The sequence below is a fragment of the Scomber scombrus genome, chromosome 6 (assembly GCF_963691925.1).
Source record: "Scomber scombrus chromosome 6, fScoSco1.1, whole genome shotgun sequence".
NCBI lineage: Eukaryota > Metazoa > Chordata > Actinopteri > Scombriformes > Scombridae > Scomber > Scomber scombrus.
This window is the reverse complement of record NC_084975.1, coordinates 1270257-1285095: the sequence shown is the minus strand read 5'-3', so window position 1 is coordinate 1285095 and position 14839 is coordinate 1270257. Positions and strand designations below refer to the sequence as shown.

Sequence of the window (14839 nt, the reverse complement as noted above, 5' to 3'; positions counted from 1 at the left end):
AGAGATGCCGCACATGTCGAACAGGTTCTTCAGCTCAGGGTCCAGATTGTTCAGCTGCCACGGAAACACACACACACACACACACACACACACACACACACACACACACACATACACAGATACACACATACACACATACACACATACACACATACACACATACACACATACACACATACACACATACACACACACACACACACACACACACACACACACACACACACACAGAATGAGGACCACGTCTACAGTCACATGATTTAATGTTTATATCGAACCAGATGAGAGACGATGCTTCAGGTTATTATTTAATTTCATTCCTGTTGGCAAAGTTTCTACTAATAAGAAACAAACTCACAGAATAGAAATATTAAATATGTGCATTAAAAGCATCTAAAAATAAATAAAGACTTCCTGCTGTTTAATGTTTCCATCCAGTCACAGAGTCAGTTTGACCCCTAGTGGCCAAAAAGTAGAAACACAAGAAACCTGCAGGAACATTTACTGAAGTACAGTTAGAGGTACTTGTACTTCACTGTAGTACAGTTTGAGGTACTTGTACTTTACTGTAGTACAGTTTGAGGTACTTGTACTTTACTCTAGTACACTTTGAGGTACTTGTACTTTACTGTAGTACAGTTTGAGGTACTTGTACTTTACTGTAGTACAGTTTGAGGTACTTGTACTTTACTGTAGTACAGTTTGAGGTACTTGTACTTTACTATAGTACAGTTTGAGGTACTTGTACTTTACTGCAGTATAGTTTGAGGTACTTGTACTTTACTGCAGTACAGTTTGAGGTACTTGTACTTTACTGTAGTTCAGTTTGAGGTACTTGTACTTTACTGTAGTACAGTTTGAGGTACTTGTACTTTACTGTAGTACAGTTTGAGGTACTTGTACTTTACTGTAGTACAGTTTGAGGTACTTGTACTTTACTGCAGTATAGTTTGAGGTACTTGTACTTTACTGCAGTACAGTTTGAGGTACTTGTACTTTACTGTAGTATTTCCATGTGATGCTACTTTCTACATCTCAGAGGGAAATATTGTACTTTGTACTCCACTACATTTATTTGACAGCTTTAGTTACTTTTCAGATGAACGTCCATGATGTCTTGCTGTAATATATCAGTCAGAGGGACCAAACCACTACTTTTACTGTAATACTGCATACTACATCACTCATAATACTGCAGTACTTTTACTGTAATACTGCATACTACATCACTCATAATACTGCAGTACTTTTACTGTAATACTGCATACTACATCATACTGTGCTGCAGTGTATTCTGATAATTAAGAGTCAGAGAATGAAAAAGCTCGTTAGTCTCGTCAGGCTAAAGGACAGACTGGATGGTGACACGCTCCGGCTGCTCTGGTTGCTATGGGAAACCGGTCAGAGGTTCCTGAACGGTGAACATTTCATAATTATCTCTTCAGACTGATGGTGCAGCCTATTTACTCTCCTGCTCTGTTATTCAGACATGTGTTTTTATTGCTGCTCCACTCTGTTGTTTTTCTGTCACTGAACAGACTGATGTATGTGTGGCTGGTTGCTAGAAGCATTTATCATATATACCGATAGGAGCAGAATGACATCCAGAGGCTTGTCTATCTTTATTATACAAAGATGCTGCAGCTTTGTTCTCTATTATAATGAGATATAAATCTCATCATGTTCAGATGTGAGCTCATACTGTGAGTCTCTGCTTCAACATGTGCTGCTGTGTGTCGGCTCAGTTATGACATCACAGCAACTAGTGTCTGAAACACTTCTGATCAACACACTGAATCAGAAGTTAATTATCCCTATTATTGCTGCATATAACCGTTTTTTTGCAGTATTTAACAGTATTTTGTTGTATATAATAGTGGTTTTTGCAGTATATAACAGTGTTTCTGCAGTATATAACAGTATTTCTGCAGTATTTTGTAGTATATAACAGTATTTTTGCAGTATTTTGCAGGATATAACAGTATTTTTGCAGTATTTTGCAATATATAACAGTATGTTTGCAGTATATAACAGTATTTATTGTAGTATATAACTATTTCTGCAGTATATAACAGTATTTCTGCAGTATATAACAGTATTTCTGCAGTATATAACAGTATTTATTGTAGTATATAACAGTATTTCTGCAGTATATAACAGTATATCTGCAGTATATAACAGTATTTCTGCAGTATATAACAGTATTTATTGTAGTATATAACTATTTCTGCAGTATATAACAGTATATCTGCAATATATAACAGTATTTCTGCAGTATATAACAGTATATCTGCAGTATATAACAGTATTTCTGCAGTATATAACAGTATTTATTGTAGTATATAACAGTATATCTGCAGTATATAACAGTATATCTGCAGTATATAACAGTATTTCTGCAGTATATAACAGTATATCTGCAGTATATAACAGTATTTATTGTAGTATATAACAGTATTTCTGCAGTATATAACAGTATTTATTGTAGTATATAACTATTTCTGCAGGATATAACAGTATATATGCAGTATATAACAGTATTTATTGTAGTATATAACTATTTCTGCAGTATATAACAGTATTTATTGTAGTATATAACAGTATATCTGCAGTATATAACAGTATATATGCAGTATATAACAGTATTTATTGTAGTATATAACAGTATATCTGCAGTATATAACAGTATATATGCAGTATATAACAGTATTTATTGTAGTATATAACAGTATATCTGCAGTATATAACAGTATATCTGCAGTATATAACAGTATTTCTGCAGTATATAACAGTATTTATTGTAGTATATAACAGTATATCTGCAGTATATAACAGTATATCTGCAGTATATAACAGTATTCTGCAGTATATAACAGTATTTCTGCAGTATATAACAGTATTTATTGTAGTATATAACTATTTCTGCAGGATATAACAGTATGTTTGCACTTTATAACAGTATATAACAGTATTTCTGCAGTATATAACAGTATTTATTGTAGTATATAACTATTTTTGCAGTATATAACAGTATTTTTGCAGTATATAACAGTAGTTATAGTGTCTAGTGTCTGAAATACTTCTGATCAACACACTGAATCATTATCTTTATAGTTATTGTTCTTAGTGTGGACGGACCTTTTATAGACCTGCAACCTAATCCAGATCCAACCTCTCTGTATTTTACTGCTGTATTAGATGCATCCCAATGAAAATTGTATTAAAAGGTGCAACTTATTTACCAGTTTTTACAGTAATGGATTCATTGTTTTAGCTCTAGTCATGTCTGTTTAACATCACCACAACCACAGAAACCAATAATGCTCCAATATGCAAATTACCTTAAAAGCTTAAAATGGAAACTTGAAGCTTCCAGCAAGTTAAAACACTTTCATTGATCTCATTGAATTTTCCACGAGTGTTAAAAAAAAAAGCAGGCGAGGCTTTTAAAGCTTTGTTCAGTCTGTTAATGAATGTTAGTTTCCAGAGTTCAGCTTTCATCATGCTCCACATATCTGAACAAACTCTCAGAAACACTTCTTTTTATTAACTCACACTGCACTGTTACTTTTTATTCTCCTGTTAATATCTGTCGTCATCCTATTTCAGCTTAATTTAAAGTCCGATTTAACACTTTAAAGTGTGTTTAAATGTCTTTATTTGTTGCTGTGTGTTGCTTTAAAATCCTGTCCCGATGCATTTAGAATTTTTATGTAAAGCACTTTGAATTATCTTAATGCATAAATGTCCTATACACATAAACTTCTCTTGTCTTAGTTCATGTACTTTTTTATTTCTGCAGCCTGATTCTCGGGAACATTTTTGTGTTCTGCAGCTTCTGAGACGCAGCGAGATGTTTGTGGAAATGAGCAGGAAGCAACAAGAGCCTATTGTGTGATTTCATCATGTAGCCGCCACACAGGTCGCTATTGTGTTCCTGTGTGTGTGTATGTGTGTGTGTGTGTGTGTGTGTGTGTGTGTGTGTGTGTGTGTGTGTATGTGTGTGTGTGTGTGTGTGTCTGAAGGGGCGTACTCACATCAAAACCTGTGTTAGGATCCCAGCCCACGTGACCGATGTGCCTGAGGAAGACAAGACAGTGAGATCACACACGTGTCCACACACAGTTTATATGCACACACACATCAGCTGTTTAGCATGTGCACACGGGCACCCACACACACATGCTAAATACTGAGCCCACACACACAAATTCACGCTTACATCACTCATAGAGACAGTGTGGTCATTGAGTGCGCTCAGACTGGACGCAACATGTTTACTGTGACATGCAGCTCAGCGTGCAGCTGGGCAGACGCTGGAAACACTTCTCTCATGTTTGAATCGTTCAAACTGACTGAAAATAAAAACTTTAAAGAGTCACTGCAGCTGTGTGAAGGTTAGAAAGGAGTCAGGGTCTGAACCTTTCTCTGGAGCTCTTTTTAAAAAAGTTTTTACATGATGATTTCTGTCACTTTTAACGTGAACAACAGAGCGAAACATTACAAATTAAACTTAAATAAGCTGCAGCATTTCCTACCATAATGTTGCTATGCATGATAACTGTAGGCTCTCATATAAATATAGTTTAACTTTGACCTCACTGTTCCTGCTTCCTTTTTTTAACCCTGAAGCTTCCCCAGCAGACTCTCTGACAGCTGATGCTTATTCTCTGTGTTAAAGCAGGACTGGACTTACTGGAAGTTGCTAGGCGTTCCGATGTCGGCCTTGGTCAGCTTCTTCTTCTTGCCTTTGCTCTTCTTGTCCTTTCGGGCCAGGCCGCCGTGGCTCAGCATGTTGTTGATGTGGTATGGCTGCTGCTGCTGCTGCTGCTGCTGGTGGCTGTGGGAGTTGTGGAAGCGGTTGTTGATCTCCGGGTTCTTGATGTCCACCGTGGCCATGTGTTGCAGAGCTGGACCTGCACACAGTGAAGGGAAGAGAAACATTCATTCACTAAGAAATGTCCTCAGCTCCAGAGGTTGAACCTGGTTTTACATGCAGATAATAGAACATATGTTAAAGTACATCAATTCTAATATCTACAGTGCAGATTTAAGTTATTACAGCATACAGTGGTCATTTTAAATTCATAGAAAATAAAGAGAGAGAGAGAAATTCAACTTTGATTTTATTTCATGTTTAACCCTCCAGTAAGGAAGGGAGGAAGAAGGAAGGAAGGAAAGGAGGGAGGAAGGAAGGAAGAAGGAAGGAAATGAGGGAGGAAGGAAGGGAGGAAGAAGGAAGGAAAGGAGGGAGGAAGGGAGGAAGAAGGAAGGAAAGGAGGGAGGAAGGGAGGAAGGAAAGGAGGGAGGGAGGAAGGAAGGAAGAAGGAAGGAAATGAGGGAGGAAGGAAGGGAGGAAGAAGGAAGGAAAGGAGGGAGGAAGGGAGGAAGAAGGAAGGAAGGAGGGAGGAAGGGAGGAAGAAGGAAGGAAAGGAGGGAGGAAGGGAGGAAGAAGGAAGGACGGAGCAAAGACGGAAGGAAGGACGGTAGGAGGAAAGAAGGTAGGAGGGAGCGAGGAAAGAAGGAAGGACAGAGGAAAGAAGGAAGGGAGGAAGGTAGGGGGGAGGAAAGAAAGAGAAGGAGGAAGGGAGGGAGGAAGGGAAGGAAAGGAAGGAAAGAAGGAAGGTAATGGGGAGGAAAGAAAGAGAGGACAGAAGAAAGGTAGAAAGGGGGATGGAGGAAGGAAAGAAGGCAGGGAGGAAAGAGAGGAAGGAAAGAAAGAGAGAAGTAGGGAGGGAGGAAAGAAGGAACAGTCAAAACTGAACTTCTGCACGTTGACCGGACTGTCATGAGCTTAACTTCTCCGAGCCTCAGATTTGTTCGCTGGCATAAACTTTAATCAGGGATTGTGGGGATTTTGACACTTATACATTATAAGATGAAGAGCTTTGTAATGAATGAGCTGCAGAAACACAGCACATAATGCATAATCACTTATAGTTTAACACATGTACGGGTCAGTGTGTGTCCATGAGGTTTAGTTTAAATTTAAAGGGTTAAAATGTGAAATTACACGTATGAATAACTTGCACACATTCTTTTTTTGTGGACCCAGCATCAAATTTCTGCTTTTAATCCATTTTTAGAGAATATATTAGAGGATTATGGCAAAAATGTCTAAGTGGTGTAACCATAAAAACTTTGTACCAAATAATTCAACTTGCTTAAAAACAGTAAATTCTCAATAAAACACCATATCAACTAGTTTGGCATGATCTTACATTATAACTTTTATTAATGGAATACAATTTCTTTTTCTGTATTCATCCATTTATAAAACAATTATTGAAACGATAAAATCTTAATTACACATTGATCCAGTTTTCTCTTATTGATCTTTTTTTAATATATTGATTATATTGAACTGGGCGTAACTCGGACCTCCATGATGTCTTGCTGCTACGGACCTCCATGATGTCTTGCTGCTGAGTTCAGTCTGAATTTATCTCTGATGCTGCTTTTAAAACAAGTTTTAACATATTCTTGAATTGTTCATCTTGCCAAACCTTATTAGTCACTGATGCAAATACAATATGTCAAAATCTCTCAAAAACATCTAATACCTAACATTACTATTTATTGCAATATACTCGGTATTTGCAGCATTTTATGCACTACTGCACCCCTGCTGTCTTGTCAGTTGTGTATTATTCTGAATATATTATGTATTGTCATGTATTGCTTGACTTTCCCTCAGGACACTAACGTTTCTTATCTTACATATTGCAGGCAGGAAAAAGCAAAAAACCCCTAAAGCTGTTTTTAAGGACACTAACACCTGCAGAAAGCCTGATATTGTGGCTGTAATGCCAGGTTCAGCCTGTAGGGGACACTGGCAGGACTTCATACTGTTCTTTTAGTGGAGTTAATAATGTAACCAACTCCTCCTGACCCTCACACACTATCATCAATATGCCTTTAATAATCCCTCACTACCTGAAGGATCAATAAATCAAAGAGCTGCTCACGTTCACCAGCAGTGATTTATGAGCTTTACATGATGCATCTCCTCTATTATAAATGTCAACAGTGCCTCCTCGTCCTCCCCCTCCCCCTGGATGTCGATCCGGTCTCTGTTCAGTCCTCGAATTCCTCGTAATCTCCACAAACTGCTGCAGCATCTGACAAAACCACTAATCCAAGCGCTAATCCCGCCTCAAATCCCCGGACTCCCCGTGAACGCTGGACGTCTACGAACAGACCGAAAGGCTCGCCTCAAATCTGCCGTCTCCTTGGAGACCACGGAGGATCTGGTGGGCCATTCTTTGCACTTTTGCACAACTACACAACAGCTGCCTCTTAAATGATATCAATTGTTATTTATTATGTTCTTGTATAATAAAAGGAACTTAATTGCACTTGTCTTTTCTTAACTGCTTCACTTTTCTCTGTGTTTCTTTGCTATATTTAGTTATTTATTCGGTTTCTTTTGCGCTCTGGTCCTAAGATGTGCAATTTTGGCTCCCCGCACACATGCGGCCCGCGGGCCAGAAGCGGCCAGCCGAGGAGTCCAATCTGGCCCGCTGTCCTTCCTTCCTTCATTCTTTCCCTCCTTCCTTCCTTCCATATTTCCTCCCTCCTTTCCATATTTCCTTCCTTCCATCTATTTAATGATGCAGCCCTCATCAGATCATATTGGGCTGTATGTGGCCCTTTACATCAGGATGGTTAAACTCATCTTTATTCAAGTGTTGATTTTATGTGTATACATGCATATTTTTATCTTGTGCGGGCAGTGCATTTTATTTATTTTATTATATTTTATTTTATTGCTTTTATCTTTCTATTGTGTACTTCATCTTTTTATTGTGCTTCTATTGTGTTATCTATTTATTGTGTTTTATGTTGTTGTGCTATATAAATAAAGTGCATTGGATTGGATTTTTGTTCCACTGTGTGTATTTAATAGATAGGTTTTTTTAACCCTCCCCTACTGATCAGCTAAAACTTGCACAGAAGCAGAAAGTCTGCACTTATTTGTCATCAATGAACAGCGTGTGTGACGGAGCTTTCAGCCGGATTCAAGAGTTCATATCAGAGTCACAAACGAGTTCTCAAACATTCCCAAACAATAAGAGTAATCCCTGAAGTCTCAACAGGAGCAGCTAAATTCAAAAACAAGGGTGTTGTTTGTTGAGGACAATACGTGGAAGAGAGAAGGAGGGAGGAGACGCTCTGTGACATTTCAGCTGTGAAACATGAGCCTGAGTCACTGGGGAGGAACTCCAGAGAAACACGGATCTGAAGAGTGGACTAATGTGTTCAGTGTATGTTAATCCTGCTCAGTGTTTGCTAACAGTCACCAGAGCTTAATGAGAGTAAAGTGTGTTTGAGGACGATGTGCAGACACTGAATGAAAGCTGATCTTTACTGTGACGGGTTACTGTTGCAGCTGAGTGGATTTTACCTGGAAATCAGCCTTTAGATTAGTTTTGTTCACTTTTAAATTAGTCTGAAGTATCAAAAGTTGCTTCTACTTACTTCTTATCATGATGCATTCAGGAGCTGCTACACAAAGTTTTGATATAAACCAGGTGGGGAGTTCCGGTCCTCTGAAATGAGGCCAACGCAGAAGTAACTTAAAACTGCATTCTATCAAAAGGCCACCAGGGGGCGACCGTTTTGGTGTCAATGGAGAATTCACCAACTTCTCACTTCATTTCTAACCTCAGTAAACATTTTCAAAATGTGTTTATGGTCTCAATCGCTAGTTTAAAGCCTTCTTCAATGCAGTATGATGTTCATTTGGGACATTTTGGCCTCCCTGATTTTATATGTGACGATAAAGCAGGGTATGCATTAAGGCGTGGCTACGTGGTGATTGACAGGTTGATTGGTTCACAGGTTCAGGAGGGTGCCTCATGCTCCTCCTGATGCCCATATAAGTAGAATCCATGGTTTTATTTTTCCCAGCATGCACCTGAAATTTTCAAGATGGCGCTGCTCAGATCCGATACTATTGGCCTCCGAGCAGCAGTCCCAAACCGCAGGAAGCATTGTCTCATTTTTGGATTAAAGCCAACTGAAAGCAGCACATGAACACATTGTACCTGCAGCCATCAGCCTTTACAACAATAACATCACTAGATAGTCACGAGGCTCTGCAACACTGGACAACGTGACCAATATCTTTCCTCCTCTAAACTGCCTCACATCTTAATGTTATTATATATTTATTGAGTTTTTAGGTTGCTTTTTAATCTGCTCTTACCTTCCTTTTTAACTTTGAGGTCTTTGTATATGTGTTCTTATGTATGTATGTGTCTGTATGTGCTCCTGGATACCTGCATTACCTCAAAGGTAATGAATAAAGTATCTATCTAATTAAATATGCCATTCTGCCGGTATATGTCCCAAACACTGGGATAGATTATCCATATCATATCAGCCAAGGCCCGGAGGCAATAACGTGAAAAAAACTATATGCATAAATAGTTTTAATGGTCAGAAATAGCAGATGCACCATTTATAAAGCACTTAAGTTTAGCTTTTGTTTATTACCAAATCCCGAATTTACATTATAATCATTATTTTACATCAGACGACAATCAGACTTCTGTTGTTGTTTCTAATAATAGTTTAGCTCATAATGTGTCCGGTTAAAATGTGTTTAAATGATCAGAAAAATGTGTGTTTACTTCCGTTCAATCAGATTTTCAAAAACACACAAAAAGCTTTTGTACTCGACCAACAACTATTTCTTCTCCAGATATATTACACATATTTTAAGTCACTCCCAACATCCAACACTCCCAACTTTAGTCTCTCAGGTCTGTACAAATGATTTATTGTTGCTGCAGACTCTTCAGTTCAAACAGATAATAATCCCTGAAAAGCACTGCCTTAACCTCGTCATGTTTACATCACAACTTTATAAATATCGGAGGAAGCAATGATGAAAAGCTAACGTGAGATCTGTCAAATTCACGAGTCTCCAAATACCAACACAGACATCTGACTCTAATCCTGACACATGTACACTGATATGTTTCATGTCTTCTATTTAAATAAACTAATCAGTGATGATGGATGAACCAAAGTCTAAATAACAGCCCGATGTTAAGCAGCAGTGACCGTGAGGATTACAGATTAGGCCTAATGTTCATCACAACGGGGTTTAAAGGGAACAACAACAGAGGCCATGTGGTCCACATATGGCACAGATGGGATTCCTGCTGACCAGATTAACCTGCATCAGTGTGTGTGAGTCAGTCTGTCAGCAAACATCAACGCTGCTCTACAGTCTGCTGATATTTATGATCCAAACACTAAAATAACAGAAGACGCTGTTTTTAAATCAGCTGCTTGACTCTTTATTCAAACTCTGAGCTGCTCTGAACAACTTCAGTCTGGTTTTAGAGTCGAAACTGACCCAGAATCTCACTTAACCTTCCTGTCGTCCTCCCAGGTCAAATTGGTCAAACCTTCTCTCTGTCTTTCCTTCCTCCTTCTTTCCTTCCCTCCTTCATTCCTTTCCTTTCTTTCCTCCCTTCATTCCTCTGTCCTTCTTTCCTTCCTTCCTCTTGTCCTTTCTCCCTCCCTCCATCGTTCCTTATTTCCTCCCTCCCTCCTTCCTTCTTTCCTCCGTCCTTCCTTTCCTCCCTTCCTTCCCCTCCTTTTCTTCCTTCCCTCCTTCCTTCCTCCCTCCCTCCTTTCCTTCGTTCTTCCTCCCTTCCTTCTTTTCTTCGTGTCATCTGTCCTTCCTTCCATCTTTCCTCCCTTCCTTACGTCCTTCCTTCTTTCCCTCCCTCATTCCTTCCTTCCTTCCCTCCCTCCTTTTGTCCTTCCATCCTTCCTTCCTTCCTTCCTTCGTGTCATCTGTCCTTCCGTCCTTCCTTCCTCCCTTCCTTCCTTCTTTCCTTCCTCCCTCCCTTCAAGTCATCCGATTATTGTTGATCATCTTCCATCTTTCTATTGTTATTCGTAGTTTATGTGTTCCTTATTTATTGATTGGTTTGTTTAATGTATCACTATTCTCTTTATCGTAATGTTTATCTTACTGTTTCATCTGTTGTTTTTCGGGTGTTGTTTGATTTGAAAGAACAAAAAGGAAGTTAAAGATTCATATAAACTTGTGATAATAGACACCAGCTGTGGGTCAGACTGATTAATATCAAGGGTTCAACATACCATTTTTAGGGTCACCTCTTTTCTCTGCAAAAGAAGACATTAACACGGTTACACTTGCAGAACCATCCTAACTAATTAATAACTAAAAAAGACCCATAAAAGAAGACGGTGCTTTATTAAAATGATATTTAGAGAAGAAGCCGTTCAAGAGTCAGAAAGTGTGCAGAAGTTGAGTTAGTGTGATTCTGCGTCACAGCGCTATAAGTCTTCGCCTCAAGCAGAGGAGAATAAAAGAGTCAGACAGAGACCCTTAAAAACCCTCCCATGTCCCTGATCTGAGAGACTCTGAACCCTCAGTCATCATCACAGCTGGAGACGTGCACTTCAAACACAGGCCGACATGCTAAGAGGAGCTGGAGGGAAGCCAGAGAGGGATCACTGCAAACGTTTCACTGCAGAGCGAGAGGAAAAAAAGAGAAAGGAGAACGCAGCAGAGAAAGAGAGAGAGAGAGAGAGAGAGAGAGAGAGAGAGAGAGAGAGAGAGAGAGGAGACTGCAGCAGAGAGAGAGAGAGAGACTGTCCCAACCCGAACCAGACTAAAGTCAACACACTGACACTCAAACACTTCTTTCAGTTCTTTCTTCTACAACATGAAAGTACGAAAGACCAAAAATTCATGACAGAGTTTCTACATATCTCTGTTTTCCCCGAACACACGACGACGCCACTGCGACACTTTCACATCGACACACTGTGGAGGCCTTTTTATTCTGAACGAAAGAACAAAACTATTTTCTGTCATTCTGTGTGCTGCAGTAATAAACTACTGATGTGAAACCAAAACACTGCTGACATATCTGATGTTCTCTGAAGTGAGACAGGTTGCCAAAGAGATGTCATCTCACTAAACTTTATTTTATCAATAGTAAAAATAATATGAATCCCTGATAAGAGATTATTTGGACCACCGTGGAGAGACACATCGCTCTGCTGCTGCTCTGATGTATCTGAGGAGTGAAAGGTGCTGCTCTGCCTGTCTGTGGGCGCTGATCATGATGTCACCTACGTGCCCGAAAAATCAAAATCAGCCTGTTTCATCAGTTGTGTGTGAGGTTGGTTTGAACATGAAGCAGAAAATATATCCAAATATTGACCCACAATGCAGTTCACCAGTCACGCTGATCAGACTGGAGATCTCTGTCCACACAGCTTCTGTTCCTGCTTCTATAAAACTGTACAACGTGTTGTCTTACAGGATGTGAAGTAAAAACAGTCACAATAAGTTTATCTTCCATTGTTACATGTGTTGATGCGGGAAAACATTTATTGGTGAGCATAGGTGAGGGTTTGGACCAGGCGGGGAGTTCTGGTCCTCTGAAATGAGGCCAACACGGAAGTAACTTAAAACTGCATTCTATCAAAAGGCCACCAGGGGGCGACCGTTTTGGTGTCAAAAGGACTTCCGTCTCTATACAAGTCAATGGAGAATTCACCAACTTCTCACTTGATTTCTAACCTCAGTAAACGTTTTCAAAATGTGTTTATGGTCTCAATCGCTAGTTTAAAGCCTTCTTCAATGCAGTATGATGTTCATTTGGGACATTTTGGCCTCCCTGATTTTATATGTGACGATAAAGCAGGGTATGCATTAGGGCGTGGCTACGTGGTGATTGACAGGTTGATTGGTTCACAGGTTCAGGAGGGCGCCTCATGCTCCTCCTGATGCCCATATAAGTAGAATCCCTGTTTTTATTTTTCCCAGCATGCACCTGAAATGTTCAAGATGGCGCTGCTCAGATCCGATACTATTGGCCTCCGAGCAGCAGTCCACAAACCATTGGGTGACATCACGGATGTTACGTCCATTTCTTATATACAGTCTATGGTTGGGACGTAGACTGACTGCTAAACTGAGAGCTTCAACTTCAGGTCCGTCACTGCTGATGCTCCATCTATACTTCTTTACATTTATGTTAAAAATTAATTCAAAGAAGAACAAAAGTAAATGAAACAAAACCTCGAACCTTGTTTACTGTTATTATCTTTATTTAATATTCACAGCTGCTGCACCTGAGCGAAGCTGGAGAGGTTTGGGACTGTTAGTAGGAGCAGGTTAAAAAGGTGTGTGTGTGTGTGTGTGTGTGTGTGTGTGTGTGTGTGTGTGTGTGTGTGTGTGTGTGTGTGTGTGTGTGTAAGGTCAAAGGTCACACTGTAAAGGGCTGAAGAAGCAGACAAAGAAAAGAAGAAGAAAACAGAGTGAGACTTGCCGGTCTTGCGCTGCCGTCGGTTGAGCAGGTCGTGGACCGCCGCTCTGAATCTTTTGGCTTCTTCCTCGCTGGCGAAGTTCAGACCAATCTGACAAGTCTGAGATGAAGAAGAGGAAGACCACAGATGATTGACAGGTCTTACTTTAAGAAGTTTTCACCAGAGAGATTACAGCAGATTACACACTCATTTAGAAAATCTATATCGTCATCTTTTTTTAACCTTCCTGTCGTCCTCCCGGGTCAAATTGACCCCGTCTGTTTTGACTGTTCCTTCTTTCCTCCCTTACTTCCTTCCGTCTGTACTTCCTCAATCCCCCTTTCCTCCCTCCCTCCCTCCTTCCTTTCCGGTCCTTCTTTCCCTCCTTCCTCTTTTCCTTTCTCCTTCCCTCCCTCCCTTCTTTCCTTCGTTCCTTCTTCCTCCCTTCCTTCCTTTCCTTCTTCCTTCCACCATACCTCCCTCCTTTCCTTCCTTCTTCCTCCCTCCTTTCCTTCCTTTCCAGAGGTTTGGTCCTCTGTCCAAGGACTGATGTTTTAACGTCCTCCATTGCCTACATTGATATCAGCTAGCAACAACAACTGGAATAAGCCTCCATTGATATCAGCTAGCAACAACAACTGGAATAATAACCATTGATATCAGCTAGCAACAACAACTGGAATAAGCCTCCATTGATATCAGCTAGCAACAACAACTGGAATAAGCCTCCATTGATATCAGCTAGCAACAACAACTGGAATAAGCCTACATTGATATCAGCTAGCAACAACAACTGGAATAAGCCTACATTGATATCAGCTAGCAACAACAACTGGAATAAGCCTCCATTGATATCAGCTAGCAACAACAACTGGAATAAGCCTCCATTGATATCAGCTAGCAACAACAACTGGAATAAGCCTCCATTGATATCAGCTAGCAACAACAACTGGAATAAGCGGGTCTGGTGTCGCATACAGTGACGTAGAGAGACGTCATGGACAGTCAAATCCGATGTGAGTGTTTGGAGCTGTTCAGACTTCATAAGAGCATCTGGTTCCAATCTAGATTGGCTAAAAATCGGATTTTGGCTTTCAGTGTGAACGCAGCCTTTGACTCTTCAGGTGAAACACAATGTATTGCTCTGTCATCATTTATACTGTACATGATGCCTTGTTGTGAAACTACTCTTTGACTCTTTGGCACCTTACTTGTTCTTTGTTGTTTGTCTACTATTCCTGTAATAAGTGAACATTTAATAAATACATTTTGAAGGAGAATAAACCCCCCCCACACAGCTGAGCTTTACTTACGTCTCCTGCGAACGAGATGAAATAAGATCTGGAGGTGCTGATGTTGAAGTTCTGATAAAGTTCCTGTTCGAACATGGTTTTCCCTTCCTGTAAAATAAGACAGAAACAGAAATATGAAGAGTCAATTCTTCTCCTCGGTTAGAAAGAAAACACCTGCGTAGAGGAAGGCTCGCAGCAAACACTTATTTTAATTAAATAGTTTAATCAATAAA

General features: G+C 39.8%; 1 protein-coding gene across 1 annotated transcript in view; it reads right to left on the bottom strand.

The window, feature by feature from the left end:
* wasla (WASP like actin nucleation promoting factor a) overlaps nucleotides 1-14839 on the bottom strand; it is a 31893-nt gene that overhangs the window by 4394 nt on the left and 12660 nt on the right. Inside the window, 6 exon segments of the mRNA XM_062421384.1 lie at nucleotides 1-54; nucleotides 4038-4080; nucleotides 4697-4916; nucleotides 11131-11154; nucleotides 13338-13434; nucleotides 14628-14714. The exon segment at nucleotides 1-54 is cut by the window's left edge and continues 100 nt beyond it. Coding sequence (XP_062277368.1) covers nucleotides 1-54; nucleotides 4038-4080; nucleotides 4697-4916; nucleotides 11131-11154; nucleotides 13338-13434; nucleotides 14628-14714 — 525 coding nt within the window.